Source organism: Stegostoma tigrinum, chromosome 25 (genome assembly GCF_030684315.1).
Source record: "Stegostoma tigrinum isolate sSteTig4 chromosome 25, sSteTig4.hap1, whole genome shotgun sequence".
NCBI classification, from domain to species: domain Eukaryota; kingdom Metazoa; phylum Chordata; class Chondrichthyes; order Orectolobiformes; family Stegostomatidae; genus Stegostoma; species Stegostoma tigrinum.
The window spans coordinates 22,465,012-22,482,294 of record NC_081378.1 but is presented as its reverse complement, the minus strand read 5'-3'; the positions used below and the strand labels follow the sequence as shown (position 1 = coordinate 22,482,294).

Below are 17,283 nucleotides of genomic sequence, written 5' to 3'. Positions count from 1 at the left end.
TGGATTTTTCCTCAAATAGTTTAATTTGTTATATCAACTTCAAAAGAGTTTGCAAACCAGTTACTACTAGTTGGGGGTTCAATCAGTAGAAAAGAAAGGTTGTCTGTACTTGTGCTGTACTGAATATTGTGTACAAAACCTACAGTTAAAACAGATTGACTCCTGCTTCTTGCTTAGCCAGATGGATGTTTAGCAAATTAACATGTTGGGCGGTATGCACTACAGGACAATGCTGGTGAAATTCTAAAAGCCAAAGAAGAAGAGTAGATTTCGCTAACTTTTTTTTGTTAAATTCAGATCTATTGTGTCAAGATTCTTGCAGCAAGAGTTTGATTATTGTGTTTTTCTACAATTTGATGCAACATAATTCAATGTTTTGCTTTAGAAATAGAAAAATTAATCAATTAATCTTACAAAGTTGCTGTCAATACTATTTATTTTCTGTCTGGATGCCATAGATTTAAAGTTAATTTTTTAAAAATCACTGAAAAAAGTTTACTGTATGCTTATCTTAGTTCGGCTTTTAGGATCTTGCTCTTTTACTACGATTTCTGGCTTCTGAACATTTTTTATGTTTGCATTGTTCTGTAAAATAATTACTAATATTTTGGGATATTTATATAATAGAGAAAAGGCTATTTGTAATAATTGTTTGTGTCTATTTATATGTTTATTTTAAGTTGGCAAGGCCTATGAAGAAATGATGGCTGCAGATGGCTTGGATATAAATAACATGAAACACAAGATTCGAGATTATTCCTTATCAGGAGCATACAGAAAGATCATTATTCGTCCTCAGAATGTCACCTGGTGAGTATTAAAGTCTTTAATAAGTTTTATTAAAAATACACTAATGCTGATTAGAACTAGTTGTGTGAGTATTTATCCAGTATGTTTAAGATGAATGATGTTGATATTCCGTTCTGTTATGGCTTTGCCCTGGGTGTATCAGGAATGTGTGATGGGAGTAGATAATTACAGGAAACAATTCTGACACCCTTAATAAATATCTGCTATGTATATGTCTGTTATGTGTAAGTAATACTGCACATTTGTAACCTATGTAGCTAACCTTTTTAATTTGACAAGCTAGAAAAAGAAATTGATTCTCATGAAGAACTGCTGCTGCTGACTTTGCATTGGTTGGATCACTTTTATTTCAAGAGTATCACTGGTTTGATGACTTAGTTATTAATACAAGCTGAGAGGGAAAAGATCTTTTATGTCTTAACCTGTTATACCATTTCCCAAGACCTGGAGCCTTGAAGCAACTTTAAAGCAATGCCTTTCTAGTTATGTTGGAACTGCACCTGGATGTTCCCCATAATTTGTGTCATTGGAAAGTCTGATGCAATTTGAGCCTCTCTCTGAAATAGGAATGTTTGTGTTTCCATGTAAGTAAACTTTTAAAACTATCGTGACAGTGTAGGCATTGATATTACACTACACAAGAAATTATTTTGTTTTATGATTTCTCCTAACTTTTGGTTTTTGTTACTAATTTCTTTCTGGATCACATAAGTATTCCCTACAACTTATGTCTGATGTATTGCTGATGAGTCCTGGTGCTTTCTGCTGCACCAAACTGGCTCTGTTTCTCCCTGATTATCATTTTATTTTCACCCAATATCCCCCAAATTTGTAATGTGGCACATGGTATTCATGTAAGATTTGTAGAAAAGATTTACTCAAGTATAGAGAAAATATTGGATTCTCAGCAGTTGTTCAGAAGGAAGCTGGACAAGTTCCTGAAAGTGGAGAAATTTTTTCAGTTCAAGGGCAATGTGCAAGATTTTCTTTGTTTATTCATTCACTTACGGAATAAGGGTGTCACTGGTCAGGCAGCATTTATTGCCCATCCCTAATTGCCCACAGGGCAGTTAAGAGTCAACCACATTGCTGTGGGTCTGAAGTCATGTGTAGGCCAGACCAGGTAAGGATGGCTGTTTCCTTCCCTAAAAGACATTAGTGAACCAGATGAGTTTTTCTGACAATTAACAATGGATTCACAGTCATTATTAGATTCCTAATTCCAGATATTTATGAAATTCAAATTCCAACATATGCCGGGGCAGGATTCAAACCCAGGTTCCTAGCACATTATCTGGGTCTCTGGATTAACAGTCCAGCGATAATACCACTAGGCCATCGCCTCCCTCGAGGATTAGTAAAATTTAAGTAATACCAAATGTGTAGAGAGTTTGCCTGATTGCCAAATGAAATTGCGGGCATGGTGCAGCAGTGGTTAACACTCCTGCCTCACAGCACCAGGAACCTGGGTTCAATTCCAGCCTTGGGTGGTGACCTATGTGGAGTTTGCACATTTTCCCTGTATCTCGGCAGGTTACCTGCCACAGTCCAAAGATGTGCGTTAGGTGGATTGGCCATGCTGAATTGCCCATTGTGTGCAGGGATGCGTGAGCTAGGCGGGCTAGCCATAGGAAATACACGGTTACAGGAATAGGATAAGGGGGTGAGTCTGGGTGGGATGCTGTTTGGAGGGTTGGTGTGACTCAGTGGGCTGAATGACCTGCTTCCATAATGTAGGGATTCTTTGATTCTATCAAAAATTTATCAGAATTTTCCCTAAATTTGAGTATGTGAAAAAAGACTTCAATTTATAAAATGCTTTTCACAACCACAAGATGTCTCAGATCAAATAAGTCCTATTTCGATGTAGTCACTATTGTAATGCAGACAACTTGTACATGGCAAGCTCCCATAAAACAGGTCCCAAGACCAGAAAATGTTTTTGGCTTCACCGTAGTCGCACTGATGTTACCTAGCAGATGATGAAACGTCTGCAATTAAACACACCAGTTCAGCAAGCAAGTCTACAACCTCATATCCATATAATATCTAAATCTCTTTTTTCCTTTATTAATGGGATGAGGATGTCACTGCCTTGGCAGCATTTATTGTCCATCCCTAATTTGCCCAGAGGGCAATCTAGAGTCAACCACGTTGCTGAGAGTGGGAATCACATATAGGCCAGACCAGGTAAAGATGGCAGCGAATCAAATGGGTTTTTCTGACAATTGACAATAGATTCACGGTGATCGTTAGATTCTTAATTCCAGATTTTTTTTCATTGAGTTCAGATTCCACCATTTGCCATGACAGGATTTGAACCCAGGTGCCAGAACATTATCTGGACCTCCTGGATTAACAGTGATAATACCATTAGGCCATCACCTCCCTGGTCTTCAGGAACATATTTCCTATGTTTACCCTGTCTAGTCCTGTGAGAATTTTATATATTTCTATGATATTCCCTCAACCCCTCATTCTTCTAAACACTAGTGAATTCAGTCCTAAATGATTCAAAGTTTAATTCTGCCATCCCAGGAATCAGTCTGGTAAACCCTTTGTTGCACCCCCTTCGTAGCTAAAATGTCCTTCCTCAAATGAAGAAAACAAAACTGGACACAGTACTCCAACTGCATTCCCACCAGGATCCTGTGCAATTACTAACAAGACGCTTCCAACTTTAATACTCATACTAGGAAGGCCAACATACCATTTGCCTTCCTCACCACCTGCTGTACTGCATGCTTACATTCAGTGACTGATGTACAAGGACATACATGTTTCACTTAACACCCTCTCTCCCAATCTGACAATTAACATTTAGATAAGAATCTGCCTTTCTGTTTTAGACCAAAGTGGATAACCTCACATTTAACTTGTCCAAATCACTGAAGCATCTGTGCTCACCACCGCCTCATAGTTCACCGTCCCCAGCTTTGTGTCATTTGCAAACTTGGAGACATTAAATTTAATTCCCTCATGTAAATCGTGAATATATATTGTGAATATCTGTGGTCCATGTAGTAATCCCTGCAGTACCCCACTAGTAACTGCCAGCCATTTGGAAAATGACTGTTTATTTCTACTTTTTGCCACATGTATAGAGCCATACAGCACGCAAACAGACCGTTTGGTCCAACCAGTTCATGCGAAGCATAATCCCAAACTAAACTAAACTAGTCTCACCAAACCTTTCCTATTCGTGTATCTATCCAAATGTCTTGTAAATGTTGTAATTGCACCCGCATCCATCACTTCCTCAGGAAGTTCATTTCACACACAAACCACCCTCTGGGCAAAAAAAAATTGCCCCATATGTCTTCTTTAAATCTCTCTCCTCTCACCTTAAAAATGTATCCCCTTGTCTTGCAATTCCCCATTCTAGGGAAAAGACAACTACTATTAACTCAATATTTTATAAACTTCAACAGATTGCCTCTCAACCTCCTGTGCTCCAGTGAAAGAAGTCCCAGCTTATCCAGCCTTTCTTTATAACTCAAACCTTCCATATCCAGCAACATCTTGGTAAATCTCTTCTGAACCCTCTCCAGCTTAGTAATATCCTTCATATACCTAGGTGATCAGAACTGGACGTGGTATTCCAGAAGAGGCATCACCAATGTTCTGGACAATCTCAACATGACTTCCCAACTCCCATATTCAAAGGACTGAGTGTTCCAAACACCTTTTTAACCACCCTGTCTATAATATGAAGCAAACTTCAAAGAATAATGTACCTGCACTTCTAGGCCTCTCTGTTCTATGAGACTACCCAAGGCCCTGCCATTAATTGTATAAGCCCCATCCTTGTTTGTTGATTCAAAATGCAATACCTCGCATTTATCCAGATTGAACTTCATCTGCCATTTTACAACTCATCGACCCATAATCTTAGAAAGCCTTCTTCATTGTCCACTATGCCACCAATTTTGATGTCATCTGCGAATTTATTAACCATGCCTTCTGTATTCTCATCCAAATCATTTATATTAATGACAAACAAGATTTGGCCCAAAACTGATCTCTGTGGACAGAGACCCTGAGACAGACCTGCAGTTTGAAAATTCTGTATTATTACTCTCTGTCTCCTGCAGTTAAGCTAATTATATATCCAGTTGGCAAGCTCGCCTTAAATCTCATGTGACCTAACTCAAGTATTTAGTCAACCATGTGGAACCTGGTCAAAGGCTTTACTAAAATCCAAATTACCCTCTTGCTCTTAATTTATTTGTAGAATCTCTTCAGAATACCCTTAACCTTATCTGCCTATGCAATCTCATATCCCCTCTTGCCTTCCTGATTTCTTTCTTAAGAATGCCCCCACATTCTCTATATTGATTAAGAGATTCAATTGAACCAAGCTGTCTATTATCTAAAATAAGATTCTCTTTTATTCTTGTCTAGAACCTCTATTTTTATTCATCCATTGTTCCTTAATCTTACCAGCCTTATCCTTCACTCTAACAGGAACATAATGCCTCTGCACTCTCGTCATCACACTCTTGAATGCCTCCCTCTTGTTAGTCTACTCCAGTCAACTTTTGAAAGATTTGTCTTGTACTATTAAAATTTGCCATACTCCAGTTAAAAACTTTTAACTTTTAAGGAAAGCTTATCTTTTTCCACAACTATTTTGAAAATAATAGAATTATAATTGCTAGACCCAAAGTGATCCCCCACTTTTACTTCAGTTACCTGCCCTGTCTTATTGCCCAAAAGAAGGTCCAGTTTTGCTCCCTTTTATGAGGAGCATCCACATATTGATAAAGAAAATTTTCTTGAACATATTTGATAAGTTCTTCACCATCCATACCTTTAACCCATGGTAATCCCAGTCAATGTTTGGAAAATTAAAATCCCCTATTATTACCACCTTATTATGCTTACATGTATCTTGAGATCTCCCTATGTATTTGTTTCTCAATTTCCCTTTTACTGTTTGCGGGGGTGGCTGCTATAGTACAAGCCATTCAAAGTGATCTTTTCTATTTGTAATTTCTACCCATATATTTTCATCGAATGATTTTTCAGAAATATCTTCCCTAGTTACAGCAGTGACATCTTCCTTTAATCAAAAACATCATTCACCCACCTCCTTTTCTATCCTTTCTATAGCATCTAAAACCTGGAACATTGAGCTGCCAGTCTTGTCCATCTCTCAGCCAAGTTTCCCTAATAGGTTTGATGTCCCAATCCCATGTTCTTAAACATGCCCTGAGTTCAACAGCCTTACCTATAAGATCCCTTGCAATGAAATAAATATAATTTAGTTCTTCAGAGTTACTACATACACTGACTCTCTTGACTTTCTTTTCTAATTAACACGCTCTCTTTACATTCAGAACTTTCCCCATCAATCTTTCTGTTTACACTGCTATTCAAATTCCTCCACTCCTCCTCTCTAACAGTATAAAGTCTTCCTTAATGGAATGAGCAAATCTCTCTACTAAGATATTGGTCCCTTTTCACTTTAAGTTAGACCTATCCTTTTTAAACAGGTTTTCTCTGTCTCAAAAGACATTCCAATTGTCCAAAAACCTGAATCCCTGAACAATACACCAGCTCTTCAGCCAATGATTTATCTTTTTTAACTTTTATTCCTTTTGCCATTGGGAGTAAACCAGAAATTACTTCTTTCAAGGTTTTTTTAAAATCTTCTACCTAATTTCTTCATAGAAATCATCATAGAATCATAGAAACCCTACAGTGTGGTAACAGGCCCTTCAGCCCAACAACTTCACACCCAGACCCAGACCCAACCCTCTCCCGGTAACCCTGCATTTCCCATGGCTAACACACCTAATTGACACATCCTGACCCCTATAGGCAGTTTAGCATGGCCAGTCCATCTAGTCTGCACATCTTTGGACTGTGGGAGGAAACCAGAGCACCCAGCAGAAACCCACACAGACACGGGTAGAATGTGCAAACTCCACACAGACAGTCGCCCAAGGTTGGAATCGAACCCAGGTCCCGAGTGCTGTGAGGCAACAGTGCTAACTACTGAGCCACCGTGCTGCTCTTAAATTCTCTGTACTGCTTTAACCTTTTCTCTAAAATTTATCATTTCTACTAATGTGTACAGTAATTTCTGGCTTCTCAATCCCTCTTTAACAATATGCTTGAAACATTTAGAGACGTCCTTAATCCCAGCACCAAGAAAGCAACAAATCATTCTAAATTTACACTGACTGCCACAAAAACCCCTGTCTATTCTCCTGATAAGAGAGATTCCTTTCACAATAATTATATTAAATCTTGTTAAATGCTGCCACACAGCAGAATCGTTCCAAGTGCCCAGTAACTGACTGTCCCCTTCTACAGTTCCAAAAACTGAATATCTCGTTGATAGAGGATTAGCCACCAGAGACTTTTGAACTATTATCTTACCTTTCTCAACAGTGACCCATCTATCAGACTGATCCTGCTGTGTAATAACTTTTCTAAATCTACCATCCATTTCACTCTGTACCTTATATATGGCCTTAATAACATTAAGCCTGAAAAAGGAACTTTCAATAACACCTCATTATTAAAATGAACTATCTTTCATTACCTCCAGAAAATAATGTTAAAATGGAAAAAATTAAAAATACATACATCAAACATAAAAAACTGAACCAACTAAGTGGTTGATTTTATTTAACTGAATAAAAAATACTCCTCTTCAATAAATTACTTGAAGAAAAATATCCGCAGAGCCAACCACATGTCACACTTCCCGAAATGAAAACACAACTCCTGATTTTTAAACAATTTAAAAATAAAACCCTCTAAACTACAGCCTTTTTTAACCTCTGAATTTAGAATAAAAAAAACTGAGCCATTCACTGTAGATAGACTCTGAAAAGCTTCTTTAAAAAAGTATGCTTGAAAAAAGTTCACAACGTTTTTGTTTCATTTTTTTTGGTTATATTGAATGTTAATGAATCAAAATTAATAAACATTTTATTAGTAAAATATAATGACTAATAACTGTAATAAACAAGCTATAATAAATCTCTAACCAAGCCTGCAATCCTAGGAGCAGCTGCAAATCCATGCTGCCTCCTTGTTTTCTATCCATGTACGCTACTCCCAATCTCATTAATATAGCATGCTCTTGGATTATTTCGAAGTAATCAGACAGAAACAGCGTGATTTTTGTGAAGGAACAGCAGGTTTGGCCAATTTATTGAAGTTAATTGAGAAGGTTACTTATGTTGTGGATAAAGAGGAACTGGTGGATACACTGTACTTGGATTTCCAGAAGGCACATGATAAGGTATCACATCAAAGGTTCTTGCACAAAGTAAAAGCTCATGGAATAGGGGTTGCATATTAACATGGTTATAAGATTGACTGGCTAACTAAGTGCAAAAATAGGATAAATTGATTTTTTCAGGTTGGCACAGTGTAACGAGTAGCGTGCCACAGGGATCAGTTCTGGGAATTCAACTGTTTGGAATTTAAATAAATTATTTAGGTGACGGGGGCAGGGGCTATGGTTTCCAAATTTGCTGACAACACAAAGAAACATAGGAAAATAAGATAAGAACAAGAGGCCACAAATACTTTAGGGACCACAGATACTTGAGAGACTTTTAAACGACTCTTGGATAGGCACATGGAGGATAGTAAAATGTAGGAATTGCAGGGTAGATTGATCTTAGTAGGATAATAGGCACAACATCATGGACCGAAGGGCCTGTACTGTGCTGTACTGTTCTATGCTCCATATTCTTAAAAAACATATGTCAAGGTATTGGACAAGCATCTGGACCATAATGTGGGAAAATGTGAAATTGTCCACTTTGGCAGGAAGAATAAAAAAGGAACATGACATGGTAAGAGATTGGAGAACTTTAAGATACGGAGGGATCAGGGTGTCTTTGTGCATGAATCGCAAAAGTCTAGTATGCTGGTGCAGGAATAAGTTAGGAAATCTAAGAGAAATATTTAATTTATTGCATGCAGAATTGAATGCAAAAGTAGGAAAGTTACATTCAAGGCACTAGTCAGAAAACATCTGTAGTACTTTGCATAGTATTGATCAGCTTTATATAAGGAACCATATAAATGTGTTGGAACTAGATCAGAGGAGATTTACTAGTGTCATACCTGGAAAGAGAGACTTCTTTTACAAGAAAGTTAACTGGCTAGGTTTGTGTCCACTGGAGTGCAGAGTTTAAGAGGTGACTTGATTGAAACATAAGATGCTGAGAGGTATTAACAGGGTAGATGTGGAGACGATGTGCTTGGATAAGCATATGGATGTACATGGAATAGTGTAGGTTAGATGGGCTTCAGATCAGTATGACAGGTCGGAACAACATCAAGGGCTGAAGAGCCTGTACTGTGCTGTAATGTTCCATGTTCTCTGTTCTAATGGGAGGATCCACAGTCACTCATTCAAAACAGAGATTAAATGAAACTTCTTCTCTGAGTCATAAATTTTTGGAACTCTCTTCTTGAAGCAGAGTCCTTGAATGTTTTTAAGACAAAGGTAGATAGATTCTTGAGGTTACTGTTAGAGTAGCCATTATCTTACTGAATGGCAGAGCAGGCTTGAGGGGCTGAATGGCCAATTCCTGCTCCTAATTTGTATGTTTATATGACACTGGGAATTACTCCCTTGCTTTTCTTTGAAATAGTGCTACGGAATGTTGTGCATCCACCTTAGCTGATGGACAGCACCTCACATTTAATGTTTTGTCTGAAAGACATGCGTCTATCAGAGCACTATCCTATAAATACTGCACTCAGAATGTCAGCTTTGAACTTTGAACCTTGAACATTAGTGCTCAAGTCCTGGGGCGAAGCTTGAATTTCCACCTTCTGACTCAGTGCAGAGTGCTACCAACTGGGCCATGGCCAACACACAAATTAGTCTCATGATTTATTTTGTCTGTTCCTACCTCTCTTAGAAGGTTTTATGATTAGGAATTAGGAAAATTATGCACAAGGTTGCATCATATCTGACTGTTGACAAGCTGCTGGACCTTTTTTAATCCCAGGTTTCTCTTCACTGTTCATACAAACTCAAGCTTCAAATGATTGATGCTAGTAACTTTATTTTTCTTCAAGTTATTGAAATTTGTTTTTTGTTTCAAATCTGAAATTCACAGGGAAGCTCTGGTGTATGATGATAATACAATTCCATTGGTTCACACTGATGTGGAAAAGCTGGAAGGAACACCTTTGCCTCAATTTTCTAAAGGTACAGAAACTGTGGGAACAAACCTGAACTTCTTGCAGTTAATTTTGATACTAGATGAGCTAATTAAAATTGCATTTTCTAACATAGGAAGACCTTTGAAGATTTTTTTCTTTTCTGCTAGGCTTTCTTCCTCTCTGCTGAATTTTATGGATATGTGCACTGTTCAATTTTAACTATTCTTCATGTTTAATCCTGGAGGGAGTATTGCTGAACATTCCAATCAGGATCTGCTCATACTTTGGAACTGAAAAGATCCTTAAAGTCAGAAATTATATGATCAGCCAAAGAGAATAGTAAACTAGCATTTCTTATTCTGTAAACTTTGACATTGTTGACCTAACCATTCACCTCAAAAACCTGCTTTTGCTCTCTAGCTTTATGGGAGCTGCCCATGCCTGCCTCCATAACTGTTTATTCCAGCTGTAGTCAAACAGTCATCTGTAATGGCTTTTGTTTCAACTCTAATCTTGTTTATCTCCTTGGAGTTCTCCAAGCGTTTATCCTTGGCTGCATTCCATCTCTAATGTACATGCTGCCTCTTGCTTACATTGTCTGAAACCATTACATCAGGTTCCACACATTTACTTCTGATATAGCCAGTTCTGTGTTGCCAAAACAAAAACAGAAATTGCTGGAAAAACTGGGCAGGTTTGGCAGCATCTGTGAAGAGAGAGCAGAATTAACATTTTAGGTCCAGTGACCCTTCTTCATTCTTTCCACAGATACTGCCAGACTCATTGAGGTTTTTCCAGCAATTTGTTTTTGTTTCTGATGTCCAGCATCCACAGTTCTATCGGTTGTTTCCGTTTTCTATGTTGCCAAAACTTCTTTGCCTCTCCATTGCCTCTCTGACATGCCATTCTGTTTACTAACATTTAGAATTTGATTATTACAATTTTTATCCAACACAATACATGAAAATCTTATTATCTTCAATCACTACTACAAATCAATAATGTTAAACAAGAAAATGACAGAAACATTGAAAAGTTAATTTGTGTCTGTCTCCACCATAGAATACTTAAGAAGCTTCCAAAGGTATTTGAAAATCCAGAAGCGAAAGGGTGGGGAAAACTTAAATCATCACCTTTATCAGGGAAAACATACTAGAAAACTATTAGACCTAAAGGATGACAAGGCTCGAGGACCTGATAGTCTGCATCCAAGGGTCTTTAAAGAAGCAGCTGCAGATACAGAAAGGGGATTGGAAAATCTGAAGTATAACACCTTTTACTCAGACAAAAACAGCAGGAAACTGTAAGCCAAGTGGTCTAAATCTGTTTTGGGAACCTTGCCAGAATTTATTATTCAGGAGGTTATAGCAGGGTACTTAGATAATCATTAATCAGAGTCATTATAATTTCACGGAGTTATTTAAGCAAGAAACAAGCTTTGTAGATTTGGGAGAACCAGTAAATGTTGTGACTTGAATTTCCAAAAGGATTTGACAAAGTGTTACGTCAAAGGTTGCTGCACTGTAAGGGCTGATGGTGTTCAGGATGACATATTAGCAGGGTAAAAGAGTGGTTTGCTAACAGTAAGCAACGAGTAGAGATATTCGAGTCATTTTCAGATAGATAAGCTTTAATCAGTAGAGTGCCATAGATGTTCATGTTGGAGCTTCAACTATTACATTGAAAGCAGTCACTTGTAGGAAGGGTCTGACTGTACACAAGTTAAATATGCTGATGACATTAAAAAGGTCGAAAAGTATGTATTAGGGAATAAAGATTCTACATATGGGTAGGTTAGATTATTGGGCATAACATTGGCTGGGGGAGTTCAGTGCAGGATAATTATGAATTTGACCGTTTATGCAGAAAGAACATAAAGGAAATGTACCACTTAAATGGAAAGAGACTGCAGAACTCAGTGACAGAGAGGGACCTGAGTGTCATAGTACATGAATCATTTAAAACAATGCAGATACAGTGGGGAAGGCAAATGGAATGTTGTCTTTTATTGAAAGGGAAATGGAATATTTAAGTAGTGAAAATGTATTGCAGCCATTCAGGGCTTTGGAGTGGTGTACAGTTTTGGTTTCCTTATTTGAAAATGGGCATAATTATGAGAGAAACAGTTTAGAGAAGGTTTACTTACTCATTCCTGGGATTAAGAGCTTTATAATGCTCTGAAGAAAGGTTCAATAGGTTTGGCCTATACCCATTGGGGTTGTACTTGCTGGCGTCCATTCGCTCCAGTCTCAAAATGCTTGTTTTTTTTTCTTGAAGAACTCATTCTTGTTTTCAAATTCAAAACGCTTCACCCTTTCAAATGTCTGTTATGTCTTCAAGATTTACACTGCTCCATGATGTCTTGGCTCCTCCAATTCTGACCTCTTATGCATCTAGATTTTCATTACTCCATTGTTGACGGCTAAGCTTTGACGCTTTGGAATTTTCTCTCTCTAAACCTTACTGTCTATCTACTTCTCTGTCTTTTTAAGATGTTTCTAAAAGCTGTCACTTCACTCATGTTTTTGGTCACCTATTATCTCCTTTTGTTGCTTGGTACCTGTGAAGTGCTTTGAGGTGTTCCATTACCTTAATGGTGTTTTACAGCCAATATGTTCAAAGTTATGGAACTTTGCATTTCCGACAATCGAATGTTTGGAATGTGGTTTACCTTTACAACAGATACCTAATGTCCCTGAATGATGTGTGAAAAGTCAGCTAATTGTTGTAAAATTAATATCTGGATTTGATATTCTACAAGCATATTTCAAGTCTGTACTGCATTATAGTACTACCTGTTCATTTAAATTTTTCTTGAATTTTCTGGTGAAAACCTCAGTTCCGCTGTTGATCTGCTCCTTAATCTCAGCTCATCAACTGCAGTTTATTTCTGAAGCTTTAGAATATGCAGGAGAAAAAGAATAATTTAATCTGGGTTATATGTTTGGTAAAGCTGTTGAAAGATAACTGACAAACATGTTTTAAATGTTCTGCTAACATTGACTTCCTCTTGTAAGATACAAGAGGAAGTCAATAAAGTCAGTGATTTGGTATTCCTTTGAATGTTTTTAATAACCAGTAGTTCAGCTGATAAATGGTTCAACATCTACTTTAATTTTGTAGTTATTTTTTGTTACAGATGGTAAATATAAAGCCTTGAAGATGGATTTCTCACTTCCTCCCTCCAGTTATGCTACTATGGCTATTCGAGAAGTGCTCAAAATGGACACAAGCATCAAAAATCAAACTCAGCTAAACACAGCCTGGTTGCGATAACCTGATGCATGTTTTGAGAATCTTTACAAAAATGGATTGTGCTATGTTTCAATGAGAATTTTTTGTAATAGCTGCTGAAACGCTCAAGTAAAAAGCTACTTCTATTTTTATTCACATGAGCAAACTAATTATTTTAAGACTGTTTTAACATTGGAGAGTTGCTTTTTCAGATATTTGTAAAACTTGATGCCTTCATAGACCACTATGACAACTTTGATCATTAAACATATCTTTGGTATTATATACACACACTTCGTTTTATTTTCTTGCAATTTACGTTGTAGTAGTGATAGTTTTTGTAGCAGTTTTAAAGTTACTAGTGTTGAACATGAACTTTGGAATTTGAGTTACAGAAAACATCTGAAGCATAAAGCAAATTTGGGCTATTTTGGTAATTTATACTAGTTTCATCAAATGTTTTCTATAGCTGCTCACTTCATGAGAGCTTGTGTAAGAGTGGTCGCAGTGTTTCTGAGATCCTTGCAAGGCAATTCATTATCATCTGCCATTAATACAGATCTTATCTTATAAACAATATGTTCTTCTAGGTGAGGCTATATTCCTAAAGGGAAGCTATCTTAAATTTTTTCAATTTGCATCAGCTCTGTCAAGGTTTTCAAAAATGTTTAATATTTACATCTCTTTACAATGTATCATATATCATGTCGTTTCTGTAGATATTTCCACATCTTCTAAATTGTATTTTTCTAAATGTCTGGAGAGTGGAGTTACACAAATCTTTAAAGGTGGCAGGAAAAGTTCAGAAGGTTGCTTAAAAGGCATGCATGATCTTTGCCTTTTTTGATGTTCACAGAGATCAGTAACTTGAGATATGAATTTCTCAATGATCAACTCAGGTTTCATGTCCTAAGAATTTGCAGTAACAGACATACAAAACACAAGAAATTAAACATTACTTGGATTAGCAACTAATACATTAAGTTACAGAATAGTTATTCTATTTGTTTCTTCATACTACTGAAATGTTTTCATTGATATTGTAATATTGTCTATATAAGTCTTAAGCTTGGTAAATACAAGAAATCAAATAATTGAAATATTATGATCTCCTCTGACCATGATACTAATTTGTAGCAGTTTTTAGTATTGCCTTGGTGTAGAACCAGTGTTGGTTTTGTCATTGCATTTGAGTAAGTACTAAAATTTTAATTGGAGTATGTATCAAAATATTTGCATTTAATTCCAATAAGGATGGATTGTTCCTACAGTCACTTTTGTTTCTTTTCCAAGATGTTGATGAAAGCGTGGGTAAAAATACTCCATCACTATGAATCTACGAATTTTCAGCCACGTCAGAAGGCCTGTCTGTCTTCTATGGATCAATCCAACCTTTTCAACAAATCCCTGTCCAGAAATGCATCTAATTGATGAATTTATACTGCCCTCTGGAGTTGCTTTCCCAAATAACTTGCAAATTTTTGAACTGTTGAATATTGCTGTTTGAATTTTTTGATTTAGACAAACTGTCAAAATATCAAAGTTTGATTCCAATGCTCAATAGGCCTCCCCAGAACTTTTACTCACCTTTTTTTTCCCAAAAATGTAGGTTCTGAGAATTTTCTTTCCAACATATTGCTGACCAGGACACACTCCTGCTCTTCCAACATTTGCCAAAAGCATGTGGTAAGGATTTATAAACTGAAACTTAACCTGTTACGAATGCACTTTCCTTGTCCATCAAGTCTAGGAGAGTGACTTTAAAACAAGAGCTTCCAGTTTGGAAAACAGGACATTCCACTGTGCCTCTTCAATACGTTACAAAACATACAGGATAGTGTCTGTGGTCCAAATATCATCAGTTGCTTCAGTAAGAAGTCAGAAGTGAGGATACTTCTGGATCATTGTACAATGATCAGTACCATGTGCAATACCTTGGATATTAAAGCAGTCTATCCATATGTAGTAAGGTCTGGACTCAGGCTGATAAAAAGCAAGTAACATTCATGCCACACAACAGCTGAGCAACAACTACTTCAAAAAATGAGAATCTAACCATCTCTGCATGACATTCAATAGCATTACCATCTGTGAATCCCACACTATCAGCATTTTGAATGTTACCGTTTACCAGAAACTACACTGGACCAGCCATACACTGTGGTTACGTGAGCAGGTCAACATCTGGGAAATGTAATGCGAATAATTCTACTGCTGATTTCCAACACTAGACTGTACCTACTAAGTGCAAGTCAGGAAAGTGAAGTAATAAACTCAAACATCACAAAACTCCACATCATCCAGGTTAAAGCAGCCCACTTGATTAGCACTCTGTATTGGCAACATAAGCATTCATGACGATGCCAACGTACCGGAGCAGCAGCGTGCACTACATACAAGATGAACTGCAGCAACTCATCAAAAGTATTTCGACAGCACCTTCCAGGCCAGTAAACATTACCACATTGAAAGAGAGGCAACATATATATCAAGAAAGAGATAGATAGAGCTCTTAAAGATAGTGGAATCAAGGGTTATGGGGATAAGGCAGGAACAGGATACTGATTGTGGATGATCAGCCATGATCATAATGAATGGTGGTGCTGGCTCCAAGGGCCAAATGGCCTACTCCAGCATCTATTGTCTATAACTTCATTGCCTGCAAGTTCCCATCCAGTTGAAACAATATCAACACTCCTTCATTGTTGTGGGGGGAAAACTAATCACCACTTTTTGAGGCAAATAGAATGGGCAACAAATATTGGCCTTGCTAAGTGCTGAATGTTTAGACGAGGCAACACCTATAGAAAGAGAAACAATTAGCATTTTAAGCTGATTGTGACTCTTACTTAAGAGAGAAGAAAATTACTTAGCATTCCCTGTGCTCATTTGTTGATCCTTTCTTTGTCCCTGTTTGGTTCCTCCTTTTACTACCGTTTTACTGTTTGCATTCGTAGATGATTTTAAGATTCCATTTTACGTTAGCTGCCACTCTCTTAATAATCATAATATTTTTCAGTTCTGTTTCTACTTGTCATCTGAACTTCTTGTGTTCAAACTACTTTCCTAAAATTCATTCAGTCACAGAATATAAAGGTATCAGACAAGGCTAGTACTTGTTGCCCATCTCTAGATGCTCTTTAGACGACTGTGGTGAACTTACTTCTAAAACTGCAGTCTGTGCAATGAAGGTACTCCCATGGTGGTATTAAGTACAGAGTTCTAGGATTTTGAGCCAGTGAAGATGAAGCAATAGTCGTACATTTCCAAGTTAGCATGGTGTGTGACCTGGAAGTGGTAATGTTCCCATGCATTTTCTGTTGTTTTCTCGAGATCACAGGTTTAGGATGTGCTATCAAAGAAGCTTTGATGAGTTAATGTATAGATACAGTGTGCAATCATGGTATGTCAGTGGTCAGGAATTAATGTTCAAGATAGTGGATGGGGTGTAAATGACCAGGATGCTTGGTTTTGAATTGTATTTAGCTTAATTGTTGTTGAACTGCACTAATCCTGTAGTGTGTGTTTTGTCATACTCCTGGACTTTTGCCATGTACATGGTTGACAGAGTTACCACAGAATTTCCAGTCTTTGACCTGCTCTCAGCCAAAGTATACAGTTAAGTTTCCTGTCAGTGGGAACTCCAGGAAGTTATGGTGGGGTTTACAGTAAATGGTGATTTTTGTTTTTCAATATCATGGAGAGATGGTCATTGTTTAGCACCTGTGTGACATGAATATTACTTGAATTCATCAACTGAAGCCTGAGTATTGGCCAGGATATGCAAGCCAGCTAATATTTTGTATGAAGAATTGTGAATGACTATGAACATCCCACTTTATCTTATGACAGAGGAGGGTGATTGATGAAGCAGCTAAAACAGTTGAACCTGGACATGCTTTGAGGAACTCCTGCAACAATATTGGGACAAGGTCAAAAATCACACAACATCAGGTTATAGTCCAACAGGTTTATATGGAGACACAAGCTTTTGGAGTCTCACTCCTTCAAGTGTCAGAGGGACAGACGGGATTGATCTGCAACAACGACAAGCATATGCATTTCTGGTAGGTAAGAGAACACTCG

At 37.4% G+C, this 17,283-nt stretch overlaps 1 protein-coding gene across 7 annotated transcripts in view; it reads left to right on the top strand.

Moving 5' to 3' along the window:
* Positions 1–13,486, top strand: part of pus7 (pseudouridine synthase 7) — a 76,040-nt gene extending 62,554 nt beyond the window's left edge. For all 7 annotated transcript variants that reach the window (XM_059654553.1, XM_059654555.1, XM_059654556.1 and 4 more), the window contains 3 exons: positions 681–810; positions 9,918–10,009; positions 13,103–13,486. In XM_059654553.1, the coding sequence (XP_059510536.1) occupies positions 681–810; positions 9,918–10,009; positions 13,103–13,239 (359 nt within the window). In that variant the 3' untranslated portion in view covers positions 13,240–13,486. The remainder of the gene's footprint in view (positions 1–680; positions 811–9,917; positions 10,010–13,102) is intronic.
* Positions 13,487–17,283: the final 3,797 nt, after the last annotated feature.